Genomic DNA, 15,986 nt, shown 5'->3' on the forward strand with positions numbered 1-15,986 from the left:
TCGGCCTCCCAAAGTGCTGGGATTACAGGCATGAGCCACTGCACCCAGCCCAATATCTTTTTTTTTTTTTTTCCAACTTTTATTTTAGGTTCAGTGGATACATGGGCAGGTTTGTTACATGAGTAAATTGTGTGTTACTGAAGTTTGGTGTATGAATTATCCTGTCACCCAGGATGTGAGCCTAGTACTCGATAGGTAGTTTTTCAACCCACATCCCTTTCCTCCCCATGTAGTCCATAGTGTCTATTGTTCCCATCTTTGTGTCCATATATACTCAGTGTTTAGCTCCTGCTTATAAGTGAGAACACACGGTATTTGGGTTTTCTGTTCCTGCATTTGTTCTCTTAGGATGATGGCCTCCAGCTGCATTCATGTTGCTGCAAAGGACATAATTTTATTATTTTTATGGCTGCATGGTGTTCTGTGGTGTATATGCACCACATTTTATTTGTCCAGTCCACTGTTGCGGGGGCGTCTTGATTGATTTCATCTCTTTGGTATTGTGAATAGTGCTGTGATGGACATACCAGTGCATGTGTCTTTCTGATAGAACGATTTATTTTTCTTTGGGTATATACCCAGTAGTGGGATTGCTGGGTTGAATGGTAGTTCTATTTTAAACTCTTTGAGAAATCTCCACATTGCTTTCCACAATGGCTGAACTAATTTGCATTCCCACCGGCAGTGTATGCGTTCCCTGTTCTCCTCAACCTTGCCAACATCTGTTATTTTTTGACTTTTTAATAATGGCCATTCTGACAGGTGTGAGCTTGTATCTCATTGTGGTTTTGATTTACATTTCTCTAATGATTAGTGATATTGAGCTTTTAAAATATATTTGTTGGCCACATATATGTCTTTTTTTTTTGAGAAGTGTCTGTTCATGTCCTTTGCCCATTTTTAAATGGGGTTGTTTTTTGTTTGTTGAATTAAGTTCTTTATAGCATATAGATATTAGACTTTTGTCAGATGCATAGTTTGTGAATATGTTCTCCCATTCTGTAGATCATCTCTTTACTCTGTTGATAGCTTCTTTTGCTGTGCAGGAGCATGTTATCTTGCCTTTTAAAGGGCTCTCTATCTTATACCTTGTTTTAGGACCAGAGAGTTGTTGCAACATCTGTTCTTTTCTACAGTGAATGGATTGGACTATATCTCCTTTTAGGCATGCCTTCTGTAAATTTTAGCACCTAGCATTCAATTTAGAAGAATGTTTAATTTATTAGTACTCTTAGTTCCTTAATGAAATAGATTTGTATCATACTCTTTTGGAGATGCTATTGAATTCTTTTAACACTTTTTTTTAATAACTTTCCCTTAAGGTATTCCCATCTGTCGACAGCACTTAATTTGGAATAACATGGAACTTGAAAATGATTATTGCTTGAATGATTACAAGTGAGTGTAATTGCATATTGGCTGTTTTGTAGGCACTTAGTATTATGACTCCATATGCTAATATTTGTCTTTTGAACTCTTAGATCATGTCTCTTTTTCTTCTGAATAGTTCAGATTCCTAGATTTCATCATACATCCTGAACTTTAGATGCATTAGTTTGGTACTCTATACTACTTAACCTTTATCCTCTGATACGTTTATGTTCCCTTTTCATTTTTCATGTCAAGCTGTTTATCTCTTGCCTTTTGAAATCCTCCTATTATCTTCTTGCCTACTTTGCTCCTTTCTTTGAATATTGAACCATTCCTTCCTGGCCATGTTCCTTTTCTTTCTGTTTTTACAAGAGTTTTGGATAAGAGAGAATTGTTCTTCCCAAAGTCTTTCCTTTCTCGTTAAGCCCTGCTTTTGTTACTAAGCAATGCTGTGTGCACCAGTGACTACCAACATACTTTCTGACACTTTGTCTCTCTTATTTCTCCCCTCTTTCACATAATTCATCACTCCTTTCTTAAGAAAAGGGCAAAAGGATAAGAGGCAGTGTGGAATAGCTGTAAGAGCACCGAGAGTCAGGACACCTTGTTATTTTTCTGTTTTCTATTTTATTAAATAGATTTGCTATTTTCTACACTTTGGGTCTTGGGCAAGCCACTTTTGTTCTCTGGGCCTCCTTGTCCTTAATGTGAAATGAACAAGCTAAAACACATAGTCACAGAGGTCTTTTCCAGTATGTTTATTCTTGGATTTCTTTATGGCTTATGAGAATTTGTTTTACTTCTTTTATTATTTGTACCAATAAATACGTTAACATTTTATATGTATTTACATTGCTATATCTTTTTATATTTTAGAGAGTAGGCACTCTGCCTGATAAGCCAGCATGTAATTATGTGTACATTTAGCACTGAATGCATTTTGATGATTATGATTTATTTTTGTGTTAACTCTCCACAGCATTTCAGAAGGGTGTACCTTAAAGCTAGTTTTGGCTATGCGTGGCGGACCTATAAATACTAGAAGAGGTAGGCATATATATACATATATATATATATATATATAAACAATTTGACAGTAACATTCTTTATGTCAGTTAGTATTTTTATAGCCTCAGGTTTCATTTAGGTTTCCTTTCTGCTATTAGGTCTTAGAAAAATCACATTTGGTTCTCTAGGCATTGTTCTTTAAAACCTAAATGCCTAGAGGCTGGAACTCTAAAATACAATTCAGAAAAATCACCTGATTCCTGATCCAATTCAGGGAGATTTAAAAATAAACCTTTTGCCAATATAGGGGACAGAAATGGAATGACATACTGTAAGTATTATGTTACCATTGTGTTTAGTTTCATAGGAATCTTGTTTATTTTTAAATCGACCAGGTCTTCAATTCCTGAGATTATGATTGTTTTGCAAAATTCCAACGTTGTCTGTTTACTTGGTTTGTGATGCATCTGGGTTTCATGGATATTATCATGGCCCTGTTGCATCCTTTCTCAGAATATAAGTAGTTCTGAAATCCAGTCATTCATTCAACAAATACATATTGAGCATCTACTAAATGGTCAGTGCAATGTTCCAAGTATAGTAGACATGGGAGAGAAAGTCTCTGCTTCATGACAGTGCCTACAATAAATGTGTAAAGAGTCGATGTAACTCCTAATGGTTGTAAGTGCTATGTAGAAAATAGGGTAGGAAGGGCCCTCAAAAAAGATGACGTTAGTGGAGACTTGATTGATGAGAGGGTTTTATTAAGCACAAGAAGAGCAGGCAGTATTCACATTGGTCCCTGAGTCAGGTGTGTCACATGAGTTCCCATCAAGTGGAGGAGACTAGTCAGAGTGTCCTCTTCTGTGGACCTCATTTTGAGGAAGGCTTTCAGATTTATTTGATCCTTCACTAACCAGAAAACTGAAGGATAAGTATTGATTCTACTCCTGGCTTGCTTCCACATGTCAAATTATATCCCTATGTTTCATAATTTTGGTTAGAAAATAGGATTATTGCCATCTTTTTCTTAGCTACCTCAAGAGGATTTAATGAGATATGCTACTTTGGCTGTTGAACTGCTTTTTATAGGTTAGAGAAAAACAAAGTTAGTAATGTTAGGGCCTGTTAGCGCTCCTGATATCAGAGACTTTTAATTAATTGGATTTAAGTAATTGTCCTATGTGACATTTATAGTAATAACTATGTGATGTTTATAGGAATAACTCTTGGGAGTAGCACAAGAACCCTATGTTTACTGAGCCATTATATTAAGAGAGAATTATATACTGTTTAATGCCATGTGAATTCTATTGTATTACATTTTTGAAAGTTGGTTATTTGTGTGTAATACTACTTTAAACCAGAGTGTCTAATCAAAACACCTACTTTTCTTATTAGAACTAAAATTATTTTATATGTTTATGAGGAGTGTGATACAGATTCTGATATAAACTTTTTTTTTTTTTTGAGATGGAGTCTTGCTCTGTTGCCCAGGCTAGAGTGCAGTGGCTTGATCTCAGCTCACTTCAATCTCTGCCACCTGAGTTCAAGTGATTCTCCTGCCTCAGCCTCCTGAGTAGCTGGGATTATAGGCGCTGGGATTATAGGCCCTGGGATTGAGGTCAGGAGTTTGAGACCAGGTTGGCCAACATGGTGAAACCCCATCTCTACTAAAAATTCAAAAATTAGCTGGACATGGTGGTGGGCTACTCAGGAGGCTGAGACACAAGAATTGCTTGAACATGGGAGACACAGGTTACAGTTGAGTGAAGATTGCGCCACTGCACTCCAGTCTGGGTGACAGAGCAAGACTCCATCTCAAAAAAAAAAAAAAAAAAAAGTTTGTCTCAGAATCTGTATCACACTCTTCATAAACATATGAGTGAGTGAGTGAGACTCTGTCTCAAATAAAGAATACAAATAAAAAGATAAAAATTGTTTTTGAAATAACCATTATCCAAGCAGCATAGAAAGATTAAAATTAGTTTCTTTTCTAGAACTAAATTGTGCCCAGTGCATATCAAACTTCATATATATTGTTTTATAGCTGGTAAAATCTGAAAGATTTTTCTGTTGTGAGAAGATACACACATACACCTGCCTGAGTAAGGCACCCTGTGCTGGTTTAGGAAAGGCTTTCATGTGACTGTGGTAATGGCTATAGCAATATCTAAAAAAATAGACATAATTTTTATTTCTTTTTTGTTGTGTTTTGTTATTTTTTTTTTCCCCCAAAGGTCTGCCCTCTGATCCAAATTTTTATCTCTGGACGTAATATGGAAAGTGGAGCATTAACTTACAAAGGGCAAGAAGTTGTTTGAAAAGTGTCTTTTAATATTTATACATTTTGGGTCTATGAAAGTAAATAAAAACATCCAAATAACTATTTTCATAAAGCAAGCTAAATCATAAGATTTTTGTGTTAGTAATAGTGTTACTGAATTTAGGCTATGGAAACATCTTTGATGTTTTTACCTTACTGCTTTCCAAGTTTAATACTTTCCTATTGCTGCAGCTTCTTTTTAAAGGATTGTAGAGCACCACGATTCTGTTAATAAATAAATGAAAGTTATGCAGCTTGGGAAATCTTTGCCTCTTTTAGGAGAAAGCAGATGTTTCTGCAGTATGATGAGAATGTCTTTGGGAGAGAACTTTTATTTTTTCCTGGAACTGTTGCAGTTTTAGTACATTAAGTGACCCCCTCACGTTCTAAGTTATTATGTACTTTTAATTACTTCACGTCAAGAAACAGCTCTCAGAATCAGCGTTTATATAAAACCAGAAAGAAAAAAATAAGTCTGCTTACTTCTAATTTCTTAGATATGTCTCCTAATTATGTATTTGTGTGGTGTGTCTTTTTTTTTTTTGAGATGCAGTCTCCCTCTGTCGCCAGGCTGGAATGTAGTGGCGCAATCTCAGCTCACTGCAACCGCCGGCCCCTGGGTTCAAGCAATTCTCCTGCCTTACCCTCCCGAATAGCTGGGACTACAGGTGCACGCCACCATGCCCAGCTAATTTTTGTATTTTTATTTTTTTTTTAGTAGAGACGGGGTTTCACCATGTTGGCCAGGATGGTCTCGATCTCTTGACCTCATGATCTGCCTGCCTCGGCCTCCCAAAGTGCTGGGATTACAGGCATGAGCCACCACATACGGCTGTGTCTGTGTACTTTTAATCTAAAGTAAGTGGGATTTATGTTGATTTTAATTATTGTTGGAACCAATATTTGAAAATATAGGGAGCACAAAGTATATAGTAAAAGAATTGTTGATAGTAATGTCATAGAATCAGCAAATATACAGACTCTAGTGGCACAGGGAAAAAAATATAGACTATAATGGCATAGGACAAAAAACCCTCATGTTTTGGTTTAGCTCTGTCTTTGAACATAGTAACATAATCATGCATTTCGTTTGTTTGTTTCTTATTAATACAACATAAGGAATGCTAAATTAACTCTAGAAAGATCAGAAACTTATTTGAAGAATATCATGTTTATATTATATGCACAGGGCTGTTGTTCAAATTCAGTACATTATATCCTGTCACTACTGTGCCCAGATGCATAAAACTTGATCCAAATCGAAGACTTATCAATTTTCCATTTGTAGTTCCTACAGAAGATCCACTTACGAAGATGGCAGAGTACTTGGATTCCAGTCGAGTTGAGGTCTGGGAGAAGACCTCCTGCAACAAACAAGTTACATTTTTGGTGTACCGAGAAGGAGATCAATTGAATTTCTTTCCTGCAGTAGATAGGGGAGATGGCACTTTAACACCGTTATCTGACTCTTCAAAGAAAATAGGTTTTCATTTGCATGTCTTACGGAGAAAAGGAGAACATCGTATGAGGTACTCCATAAACTTTTGTTTACCTTGTGTTGTCAAAATAATCTATATATATTAACAAATGTCATGCATCTCATTCCTACCCCAGCCCCCAATATATAAGTCTGAAATTGTCCTTCATATGATTGATATGATAAAACTGAGGTTTTTTTTACAGAGTGGGATGTTTTCATAAAAAGATTTGTTTCTGTTACTCTGTGAAACTCTAAGATGCCTAATAGATTATAGAATCCTGTCATAATAGTGTGTTATTATACAACCTTAGCATAATAGAAAGGGTTAAACCTGAAGTTGATACCTTTTTTCCTAAATTTAAGTCTGCTGCTTAAAGGCGGATAAATCTCTTTATTTCTCTGATCTTGTTTTCCTATTCTATAAAAGGGAGAGAAATTGTAATATTCTAAAATCAGGAGGAGAAACCCTACAGATATTTAGCTAAGCAATAGAAAAATTAGAGAATTGGACAAGGCAACCTCTCAGTTAGTTGCTGTGCATTCTGAGTTACTATGATTGTTTATCTTCTTTCACTTCAAGTTATTAAGCATTCACTCACTGAACTTTTATGGCCATTCATTGAGCAAGGCACTGATGATGTAAAGATGATTGTTCCTACCTTCATGGAGCATGCAGTCTGCTATAAAGAGTATCGGTGATATAATGTTGGTGATGTTATAAAAAGATATCAGGATCTCTGGGAGAATAGGTGAGAGGGCCTTTATTATGCATGAAAGGCAGAGAGTTAGACACAACCTCTGAGAAGCTGTGACCCTAAAAGGGGAGTGGAGTTTGCCAAGCAGACAGAGAAAGGGAAGGTGTTACAGGTCCTGCAAAATAAAAAGGTAGTGGTGAAATCATTTAAAGAAAAAACAGCTTGTAGTTTGGAGAACAGTTTCTTTGGGTCAAGAGTCCAGGCACAGCATCACTGTGCTCCAAGTCTCACAATCTGGAGTCAAGGTGTCAGCAAGTCTCTTATCAGGAGGCTTGACTGGGGAGGAGAATCTACTTACAAGGTCACTCTTATTGCTGGCATAATTCATTTCCTTTCAGTTATATGATGGAGGGCCCAGTTTTTTGCTGGCTGTTGACTAGAGGCTGCCCTCAGCTCCCTCTTGATGAATTCAAAACTGACTGATTTAGGGCCTAAATTACATCTGCAACGTCCTTTGCCATATTCAGTTGGCTAGAAGCAAGACGTCCATCATGCCTAGGCTCAAGGATAGGAAACCATATTTGATGTGAACACCAGGGGTCAAGAGTCAGAGAGATTCTCCTCGGATTCTGCCCACCACAGAGTGTTACGTGAAAGAAAGATTAGACTCAATTTTTTGTGGCCTCAGAGAGCAGACTGTGACACATGGGTGTTACCTGTTGACTTTAATGTGTCAGCATCTGGTTAGCACTACAAACTTGGCATAAACCATGGGCAAGAAATGGAGGAGGTAGCAGTGAGGGTTACAGCCTTAGGCCATTAATAGAATGTCTTCATACCAATTTTGCCATGTGCTGGCTCACTGTTTAGTTTTCTTCCCTAGTACACACTCTTTTGGCTCTCTTTTCCTAAAGGAAACCCAAGCTCCTCAGCTTAGTGTATGAGTCCTTTGACAACCTGTCACCATAGTTTTCCAGGTCTTTTCATTATGCTGTGTTTTTATACACCTTTTCCCTTTTTCTTAAAACGTCGTTTTCTCCTCTTACTCCGGCTTCTCCTCGGCCAACTTCTATTTGTTTTTATGACTCAGCTCAAATGTCATCATGGAATTTAATTAGAACTGTCTTATTGTTCATCACAAGATAATTTATTTATTTTTTCTTCCTTTGTATTCATTTACAATAATTGGACAAGGAAAGGGATGGATGAATGAGAAAGAGGAGTAGAAAACGATCTGGTCATACCATGAAGGACATTTATCTTTCCTGTTCTAGAAGAGGCTTTCCTAGTCTACAACAAAGGTAGCAAACTTCTTCTGTAAAGGTGTGCAGATAGTAACTATTTTAGGATTTTTAGGCCAAGATACAGCATTAAGGATATTAAATAGGTACTTACGTAACGAGAGAAAACAGATCTCCACAAAACTTTTACTAACAAAGTTCAAAATATAAGACTAACAATTGGGTACTTTTCTTCTGTTTGTACCACAGAATTCCAGAGAAGAATGGAATTCTTTTTCATGGGAATAATGTTTTACCTAATTGAGGTTGAAAGTTAGTGTTGCCCATCAAATTTGCAAAGTTAATTGCAAAAGTCCACTTGTTAATACTGATCTGTAATGAGATTTTGTGTATTTTATCTTAGAAAAATTTTTTTTCACACAGATAGGTACTGTCAGATACTGCTATCAGTCCATGAGCACATTATTTTATTGAGCATATTGATCATTTGTAAGACATTTATAAAATTCTATCAGATCTTTTCTTGCTGTTTGCCCTGGAAGCTCCTCAGTTCCACATTTAAATGAATTTTGAAATAGGACATTTTTTGGAAACTGCCCTGAGGTATAAAATCACTGCTAGACCTATAGCTTGAGCTCAGAAATACATCTGCTGCAAATTTCTGTGGGAATAGAGATATTACCTAATTTCAACTTTTGAAAGCATGGGAATGATTGCAGCTTGCTATTACATGCAATTCAAACATTAGTTGTTGTTAACATGACAGTATTGCAGTATATGTTTCACGTATAAACATTGTTTTATTTTGTAATTTTGGGTTAAATTCATTACGAAACATGAAGTCCACATTAAAATTAATTTCCAAAGACAATTAAAAAATTTAAAAAGTGATAATAGTAGTTAAGGCCAGTTCTTCTCATTCAGAGTTCCTGAGCTAAAAAAAATCATAATGAAACTTTATTACCAGTAAGCCACCAAACTGATGATGGATAAGTCCATGAAACAATTGAAGTTTACCATTAACACTGCTGGTTTAATAACACAGGATAGATTCAGATATTTACCATGAAATACCTGCTGATGAATAACTATATACTTTAAATACCTTACATGTTTAAAGGGCATGGTGGCTCACGCCTGTAATCCCAGCACTTTTGGAAGATGGGTGAATCTCTTGAGTCCAGGAGTTTGAGAAGCCCGGGCAACACAGTGAAACTCCATCTCGAAAAAAATTAGCTGGGCCTGGTGGCACACACCTGTAGTCCCAGCTACTTCGGAGGCTGTGGTGGGAACATTACTTGAGCCCAGGAGTTGAGGTTGCAGTGAGCCGAGATCGCACCACTGCACTCCAGCCTGGGTGACAGAGTGAGACCCTGTCTCAAAAAGACAAAAAAAAAAAAAAAAAAAAAAAAGACCTTACGTGTTCACTAACTCTATAAATTTGTCCAACTAAGTTTTTTTTTTTTTTTCTGTTCCACACATCACCCCATCAGTCATAGCAGAGTTCACTTAAAGTTGTACTAAATTAATGTTTTAGCAATTTATTTGAAAATATTCTCACCTGTAGTAGCTTCATGCAGACTATTCATAGGGGCCAACTCTTCAGTCACTTCAAACTTGGTAATGATGCCCTCAATAAATAGTAACACAGAGCAATATGGGTGATATATGTCAGCTTATCAAAAAACAAGGAAAATGACTCAATCATTTACCTTATTTTTAAATCAGCTGTTGACGTTGCTTCCAATGCTGTCAACTTTTTGCGAAATTGTTCCTGCTGAAAAAGTGACCTTTAAACAAGTTTATTTTCTCAGGACATACTTCCTCAACTGCTATGATCAATAGTGAATTAATTCACTATTGATAAGTAGCTTTCCTTGCTTGGCTAGCAGATATAAACAATCGGAAACTTCTTTGGTTATAGCTTCATTTTCATTTTTTATTTTTGTAAAGAAATTCTGCTGTGATGTAAATTGTAAATGTGATGTAAATTGTACTATGATGTAAATTGTAAATTTTCTAATTTTTCTGACTGTTGCTTTCCTGCAAGTTGGGAATATTGTGATGAACGCCTAACCTGGTAATGCTTATTTATGCTGTTTTCCTTTAGCATAGCTATAGTGTCACTGCATAATAAGCATCATGCTTTGCTATCTAATTGCTGACAAATAATCCACTCTATGGAACCTTAAAATGGCAACATTTGAAATCTACTTTTCTTGTTTGACAAGGTTGGGTGTACACTACTAATAAAAAAAAGTCACAGAATAGCAATATACATGGCAGTCAAAATGCTGTTGAATTATGACTGTGTCACAGTGATTTGTAGTTTCCCATATCACAATGTAGAGCAATGAGAGAACCATATAAAATCTGTCATAGCTACTCAATTCTGCCATTGTAGGCAAAAGCAGCCATTTGTAATACATGATTGGGTGAATGTGGCTGTGTTCCAATAAAACTTTATTTATGAACTCAAATTTGAATTTTATTTACTTTTCATGTGTTATGAAATACCCTTATTTGGAGTTTTTTCGACTAATTAAAGTTCATAAACCATTCTTAGCTCATGGGCCACACAGAAATAGACATAGGTGGTGGGGCAGATTTGACCCATGACCATGGTTTGCTGGCTCCTACTCTAGAAAGGAAGAGGTAGAATTGAGTGTTAATTTGTTTCATTCTGACACAAAATTCAGCATCAGTCTTTTCTTAGTCTCAAATCTTTTTAGTGGATCATGCCACCTTACTGGGATTTTTTTGTTTGTTTGTTTGTTTGTTTTTTGAGATGGAGTCTTGCTCTGTTGTCCAGGGTGGAGTACAGTGGGGCTATCTTGGCTCACTGCAACCTCCGCCTCCCAAATTGAAGCGATTCTCCTGCCTCAGCCTCCCGAGTAGCTGGAACTACAGGCATATGCCACCACGCCCGGCTAATTTTTTTGTAGTTTTAGTAGAGATGGGGTTTCACCGTGTTAGCCGGGATGATCTTGATCTCCTGTCCTGGTGATCCGCCCACCTCGGCCCCCCAAAGTGCTGGGATTATAGGCGTGAGCCACTGCGCCTGGCCTGGGATTTTTTAAACAGAAAGATAAGGAGACATTGTAAGACTTAATGGTAAATTGTGAAAGTTAAATGAGGTCTTGGCTTTGGGATGTACAGATTTCATGTTTGAATAATATTACATTTGCCCATCTCGTATCCTTTAATCCTATCATTAAATCAAAATATTTAAATATGATATTTAAATATAAAGAAAGCCATTTCAGATTAAATTTATAAATTACTATGTTAACCTAATCTAGTTACATTTTTCATCTGAAAAAAATTTGTGATTGGCTTCTAACTCATCTCATGAATCTATACTTCATGAGAGAAAACACAATAATGTGGTTCTTTGAAAAAAAAAGGTGAACTTAAAGGTGCTTTTATACTCTAAAATGAGTCCAGTGATTTATCATTATTGTTCTTTTATATATGTATATAATACATGTTATATATATAAAAGATATATATGTGTGTATGTATGTGTGTGTGTATATGTATATATTCCATGAGAGAATAGGTCTTTTCAAGACAGTAATGTTGAATCAGAAACTTTTTTCAGTATTCAATAAAGATACTTAAAATGCCACAGGGTAACTCAGAAGTATTTAAGATTAAAATATTGCAAGGTAACTGAGAGTAGTGTATACTTGAGTTATTCCTTCTAACTCCACAGGGTGAAATGACAAAAATCTTCATACACCCTTCCTCTTCAGGTATTGTGTAGTTGGCCTTGAGACAGAAGCCTTCACACAGTAGAAGTTCTGGCACTCATTTGGGTGCACAAGCATGATGCAGTAAGGCCTGTCTTTTGGTGCCTGGGGAAGCAATGAGTGGTAGTAGGAAGAATCAGCTTGGGAACCAGACAGATGGGGGATTTGAATCTTAGGTCTGCTGTCGATAGCTTTCTGATCTTGTGCCAAATCACTTAACCTCTCTCACCTGGAGTTTCTCCATTAATAAAATCGGCTATAATATCTACCTTATGTAGTTTTGTGAGAATTAGGAATAATGTGTGGGAAGTGCCTGGCAGAGTAGGCATTCAGTAAATGGCAGGCAATGTTATTACTTCAGTGTTGTACTTGTGTTGGTTATCATACTGTGGTAGCCATGTTGTAGTAGGTAACTGTGACTTTCATAAGTCAAGCATTACAGACTGAATTGGTTGTGGAGACTAGTCCTACATTCTTCCTTCTGATGCTATTACCCATGCGTGTAGTGCGTGTAATTAACCCACAGTTTCAGAGCATTTCATGTTGCACCGTATAAAATGTAGGAATGGGGCTGTCTACTCTCTTTTTTGCACTTGTGTGGCAATAATATGTGCTTCAGAAACATTAAGGAATATATCCTATTAAGGCTATCCTAAATTGTTTCCATTTCTTACAACCATATAAAATGGGAAATTTTATTAACCCTCATACTTGCATAGTGTGGATAACCTAGTTTTCCTATAAGTAAATCTGCATAAAAACTAATATGTATTCTTATTCTGCTTTATTTAAAGTTTTAATCGTTCTCCAAATGTGCTGAGCTTGTATTTTATCAAATCCTTGCCATTCTAATTTTCCCATTATAGAAAAGATAAATGAAATTTCAAAATCTTTGTGTTCAGTTCATCAAACATTTATTGGCTATGTGCCAAGCGCTGTGCCTGGTGCAGACTAAGAAGATAAAATCTAATATCTGCTTTCAACTTGCTTACGTATGGGTGAATAAGGGGCAAAACAAACATGTAAATATAAATATGAGGATAGTGTGATACATCATTATGCAATCAAAGAGGAAGGGTTCCAAATATTAATTACATTGAAATATGAATAACGTCACTGTGGTTGATCAGTATTGAAATGTTTAACCTGTTTAATAGCTTGTATCATGACTTGACTGGATGTCTTTTTTCTTGTTAAAATCTATGCTATTCTAGGTTTTTACATTTTCAAACATATTTAGAAAAATTTTAAGTTATTTCTACTTAAGAAAATTTATTAGCTGGGCGCAGTGGCTTACACCTGTAATCCCAGCACTTTGGGAGGCCGAGGTAGGTGGATCACGAGGTCAGGAGATCAAGACTGTCCTGGCTAACACGGTGAAACCCCGTTTCTACTAAAAATACAAAAAATTAGCCGGGTGTGGTGGCACACACCTGTAGTCCCAGCTACTCGGGAGGCCGAGGCAGGAGAATCGCTTGAACCTGGGAGGCAGAGGTTGCAGTGAGCCGAAATTGCACCCTGCACTCCAGCCTGGTGACAGAGTGAGACTCCATCTCAAAAAAAAAAAAAAAAAAGTGTGTGTATGTATATATATACACATACACACACACACATATATATATTTGCCCTTTAAGAATAGTCTTAAGAATAGAAAGTGATGACACCTGTGCATGAATTCTTTTTTTTTTTTTTTTTTTAGTGAGAATCCCCTCAGGATGACTAAAAATGTATACTACTCTCCCGTGCCAATTTTTAAAAAATTCTGATTCATGGAAATCTCATCAACCTGTTGTCTGGGTTGCATAATTATCAGCCTTGCCTGATAAAATGAAATCAGACATTCTCAAGGAAATGGATTTTGCCTCTTTGGGAATGATATGACAGCTGCCAAAACGTCTTCATTTATGATATGCTGAATTTGGAGAAGCTCAGCTATACTAGATTTTCAGTAATGCTAGATCATAATATTTATTCCCATTTCATTTTTTCTTTTAAGAAGTACATTCTTTGAAGTATATTTTCCTTGCATTGACATTGACATTGACAAAATGGAAGTAGTGTTTTATCATTAGTAACTTCTATAGATTGCTGTTTCATATAGAGCATTTTTAGTCACTGAGCAGGTATCAGAAAAATTTCAAGTAGTTATTGTTTTCTTTTCAGTGGTGGTTCTATGTATAATTCGGATACAGATGAGGATGAAGAAACTGAGCCTCCTTCTTCTGGGCAACAGATAATTGAAAATTCAATAACTATGAATAAGATGAAGCTGCTAAAGGCTAAGATGAAGAATATGAATCTCAGCAAAAAGGTGAAGCTGTTGGCATTTGGCCAGGCTTATCTCTCGCTTACCCCTGCAGGGCACTCAGCAATGAGGTCTGTTGGTCATTGTGAAAATATTATAAAGTATTATTCATTTCAGGTTTCTGGCCTCAGTTATTTATTAAACTTCTAAAAGGGATAAATTGTTTTTTTTAGATTAGAAGCACACCTGAAGGGATTATACTGCACTTAATATAATTCATTATTTTAAAGATCATTCTGGGTCTAAGAAGGATAAAAAAAGAGAGCTTAATCTTAATCTTGCAATAATTACTTTTTAAAAATATGTTAATAGTTATTTATTATGGATAAAGATATCTACTATTTAGTAGATAGTGTCAGTTTTCCAAAGTGATTGAACCAGTTTACATTCTTTACAACAGTGAATGAGAGTTGCCGTTTTCCCATATTCTTCCCAGTATTTGGCATGGTCCTTTGTAATTTTTGTAATTCTACTTTGTAGTGGCATCACATTGTGGTTTTAATTGCATTTCTCTGATGAGACCTGGAAGGTTGAGCACCTTTCATACGTTTATTGGTCATTTGGATACACTTTTTAATAAAACACCTATATTTTTCCATTTTTCTGTTGGGTTGTATGTTTTTTGTTACAGAATTTTTTTGGAGTTTTATATATATTCTAGATAAAAGTCCTTTGTTTCATATTACCACTTTATTGCTTTCCTTTTTACTCTATTAATGGTTCCCTTCCTTTTAATATATAATAAAATTCAAAAATCTTTAATATACGACATGATGAATTTTTACATTTATATACACTCATGTAGACACAACCCAAGTTAAAATAGGACCTTTTACTCCAGAATGTTACCTCATAATATTTCCCAGTTAATATCTACCTTTTCCCACTCTCAGAAATAACTACTGTTCTTACATCTATTACCATAAATACGTTTTTCCTATTCCTGAAATTTATATAAATGGAATCATAGAGAATATGGTCTGGTTTCTTTTGTTCAACATATTTGTTTGATTTATCCATGTGGTTGCATGTATCAGTTAATTCTTTTTTATTGTTGTGTACTATTGTACTATGTGATTGATTTACCTCAATTTGCTTCTCTCTTTTCCTTTTGATGGACATTTGAGTTGTCTCTAGCTTTTGGCTTTTATCAGTAAACCTGCTTTGAATATTCTCATACATTCTTTGGTGGACATATGCACTTGTTTCTTTAGAGCATATACCTAGCAATGGACTTTCAGAGTCAGAGGAAAGATATGTGTTTAACTTTAGTATCATGCCAAACAATTTTGCCAAGCATTTGAACCAATTTACACTCTTACCAGCAATGTGAGAGTTCTAGTTTATGCCACATTCTTGCCAACACTTGATATTGTCAGTCCTTTTAATTTTAACCATTCTGGTGACTGTGTAAATGGTTTTCATTTATATTTCTCTAATGAGGAATAATGCTGACTTTTCATGTGATTATTGACCATTAAGATTTTTTTGTGTGTGTGAAGTGCCTGTTCAAGTCTTTTGTTTATTTTTAAATTGAGTTCTCTGCTTTTTGCTTATTGATTTCTAGGCATTTTTGTATACTGTGGATACAAGTCCTTTGTCAGATACATGGGTTGCAGATATTTCTAACACTCTTTGGTGACTTGTTCTTTTACTTTCTTATTCTTTTGGTGAATGTTTTTAATTCTATTCTAATTTATCAGTTTTGCTTTTTTTTTTTTTTTTTTTTTGAGATGGAGTCTCACCCTGTCGCCCAGGCTGGAGTGCAGTGGTACGATCCCTGCTCACTGCAACCTCCACCTCCC

General features: G+C 35.8%; 1 protein-coding gene across 15 annotated transcripts in view; it reads left to right on the forward strand.

Annotated features, from left to right (window-relative positions):
* Window positions 1–15,986, forward strand: part of ZFAND4 (zinc finger AN1-type containing 4) — a 57,911-nt gene that overhangs the window by 21,386 nt on the left and 20,539 nt on the right. For 10 of the 15 annotated variants that reach the window (XR_651542.4, XM_009214345.4, XM_021943217.1 and 7 more), the window contains 4 exons: window positions 1,323–1,398; window positions 2,351–2,418; window positions 5,994–6,234; window positions 14,040–14,187. Coding sequence is in view for 14 of the 15 variants with exons in the window: in XM_009214345.4 (XP_009212609.1) it covers window positions 1,323–1,398; window positions 2,351–2,418; window positions 5,994–6,234; window positions 14,040–14,187 (533 nt within the window). In the remaining variant the exon portion in view is untranslated. Of the gene's footprint in view, window positions 1–1,322; window positions 1,399–2,350; window positions 2,419–5,423; window positions 5,564–5,993; window positions 6,235–14,039; window positions 14,188–15,986 lie in introns of those variants that run through there. The other 5 variants (XM_009214353.4, XM_009214352.4, XM_009214351.4 and 2 more) reach the window with 3 other exon arrangements.

Source organism: Papio anubis, chromosome 11 (genome assembly GCF_008728515.1).
Source record: "Papio anubis isolate 15944 chromosome 11, Panubis1.0, whole genome shotgun sequence".
In the NCBI taxonomy this organism is placed as follows: domain Eukaryota; kingdom Metazoa; phylum Chordata; class Mammalia; order Primates; family Cercopithecidae; genus Papio; species Papio anubis.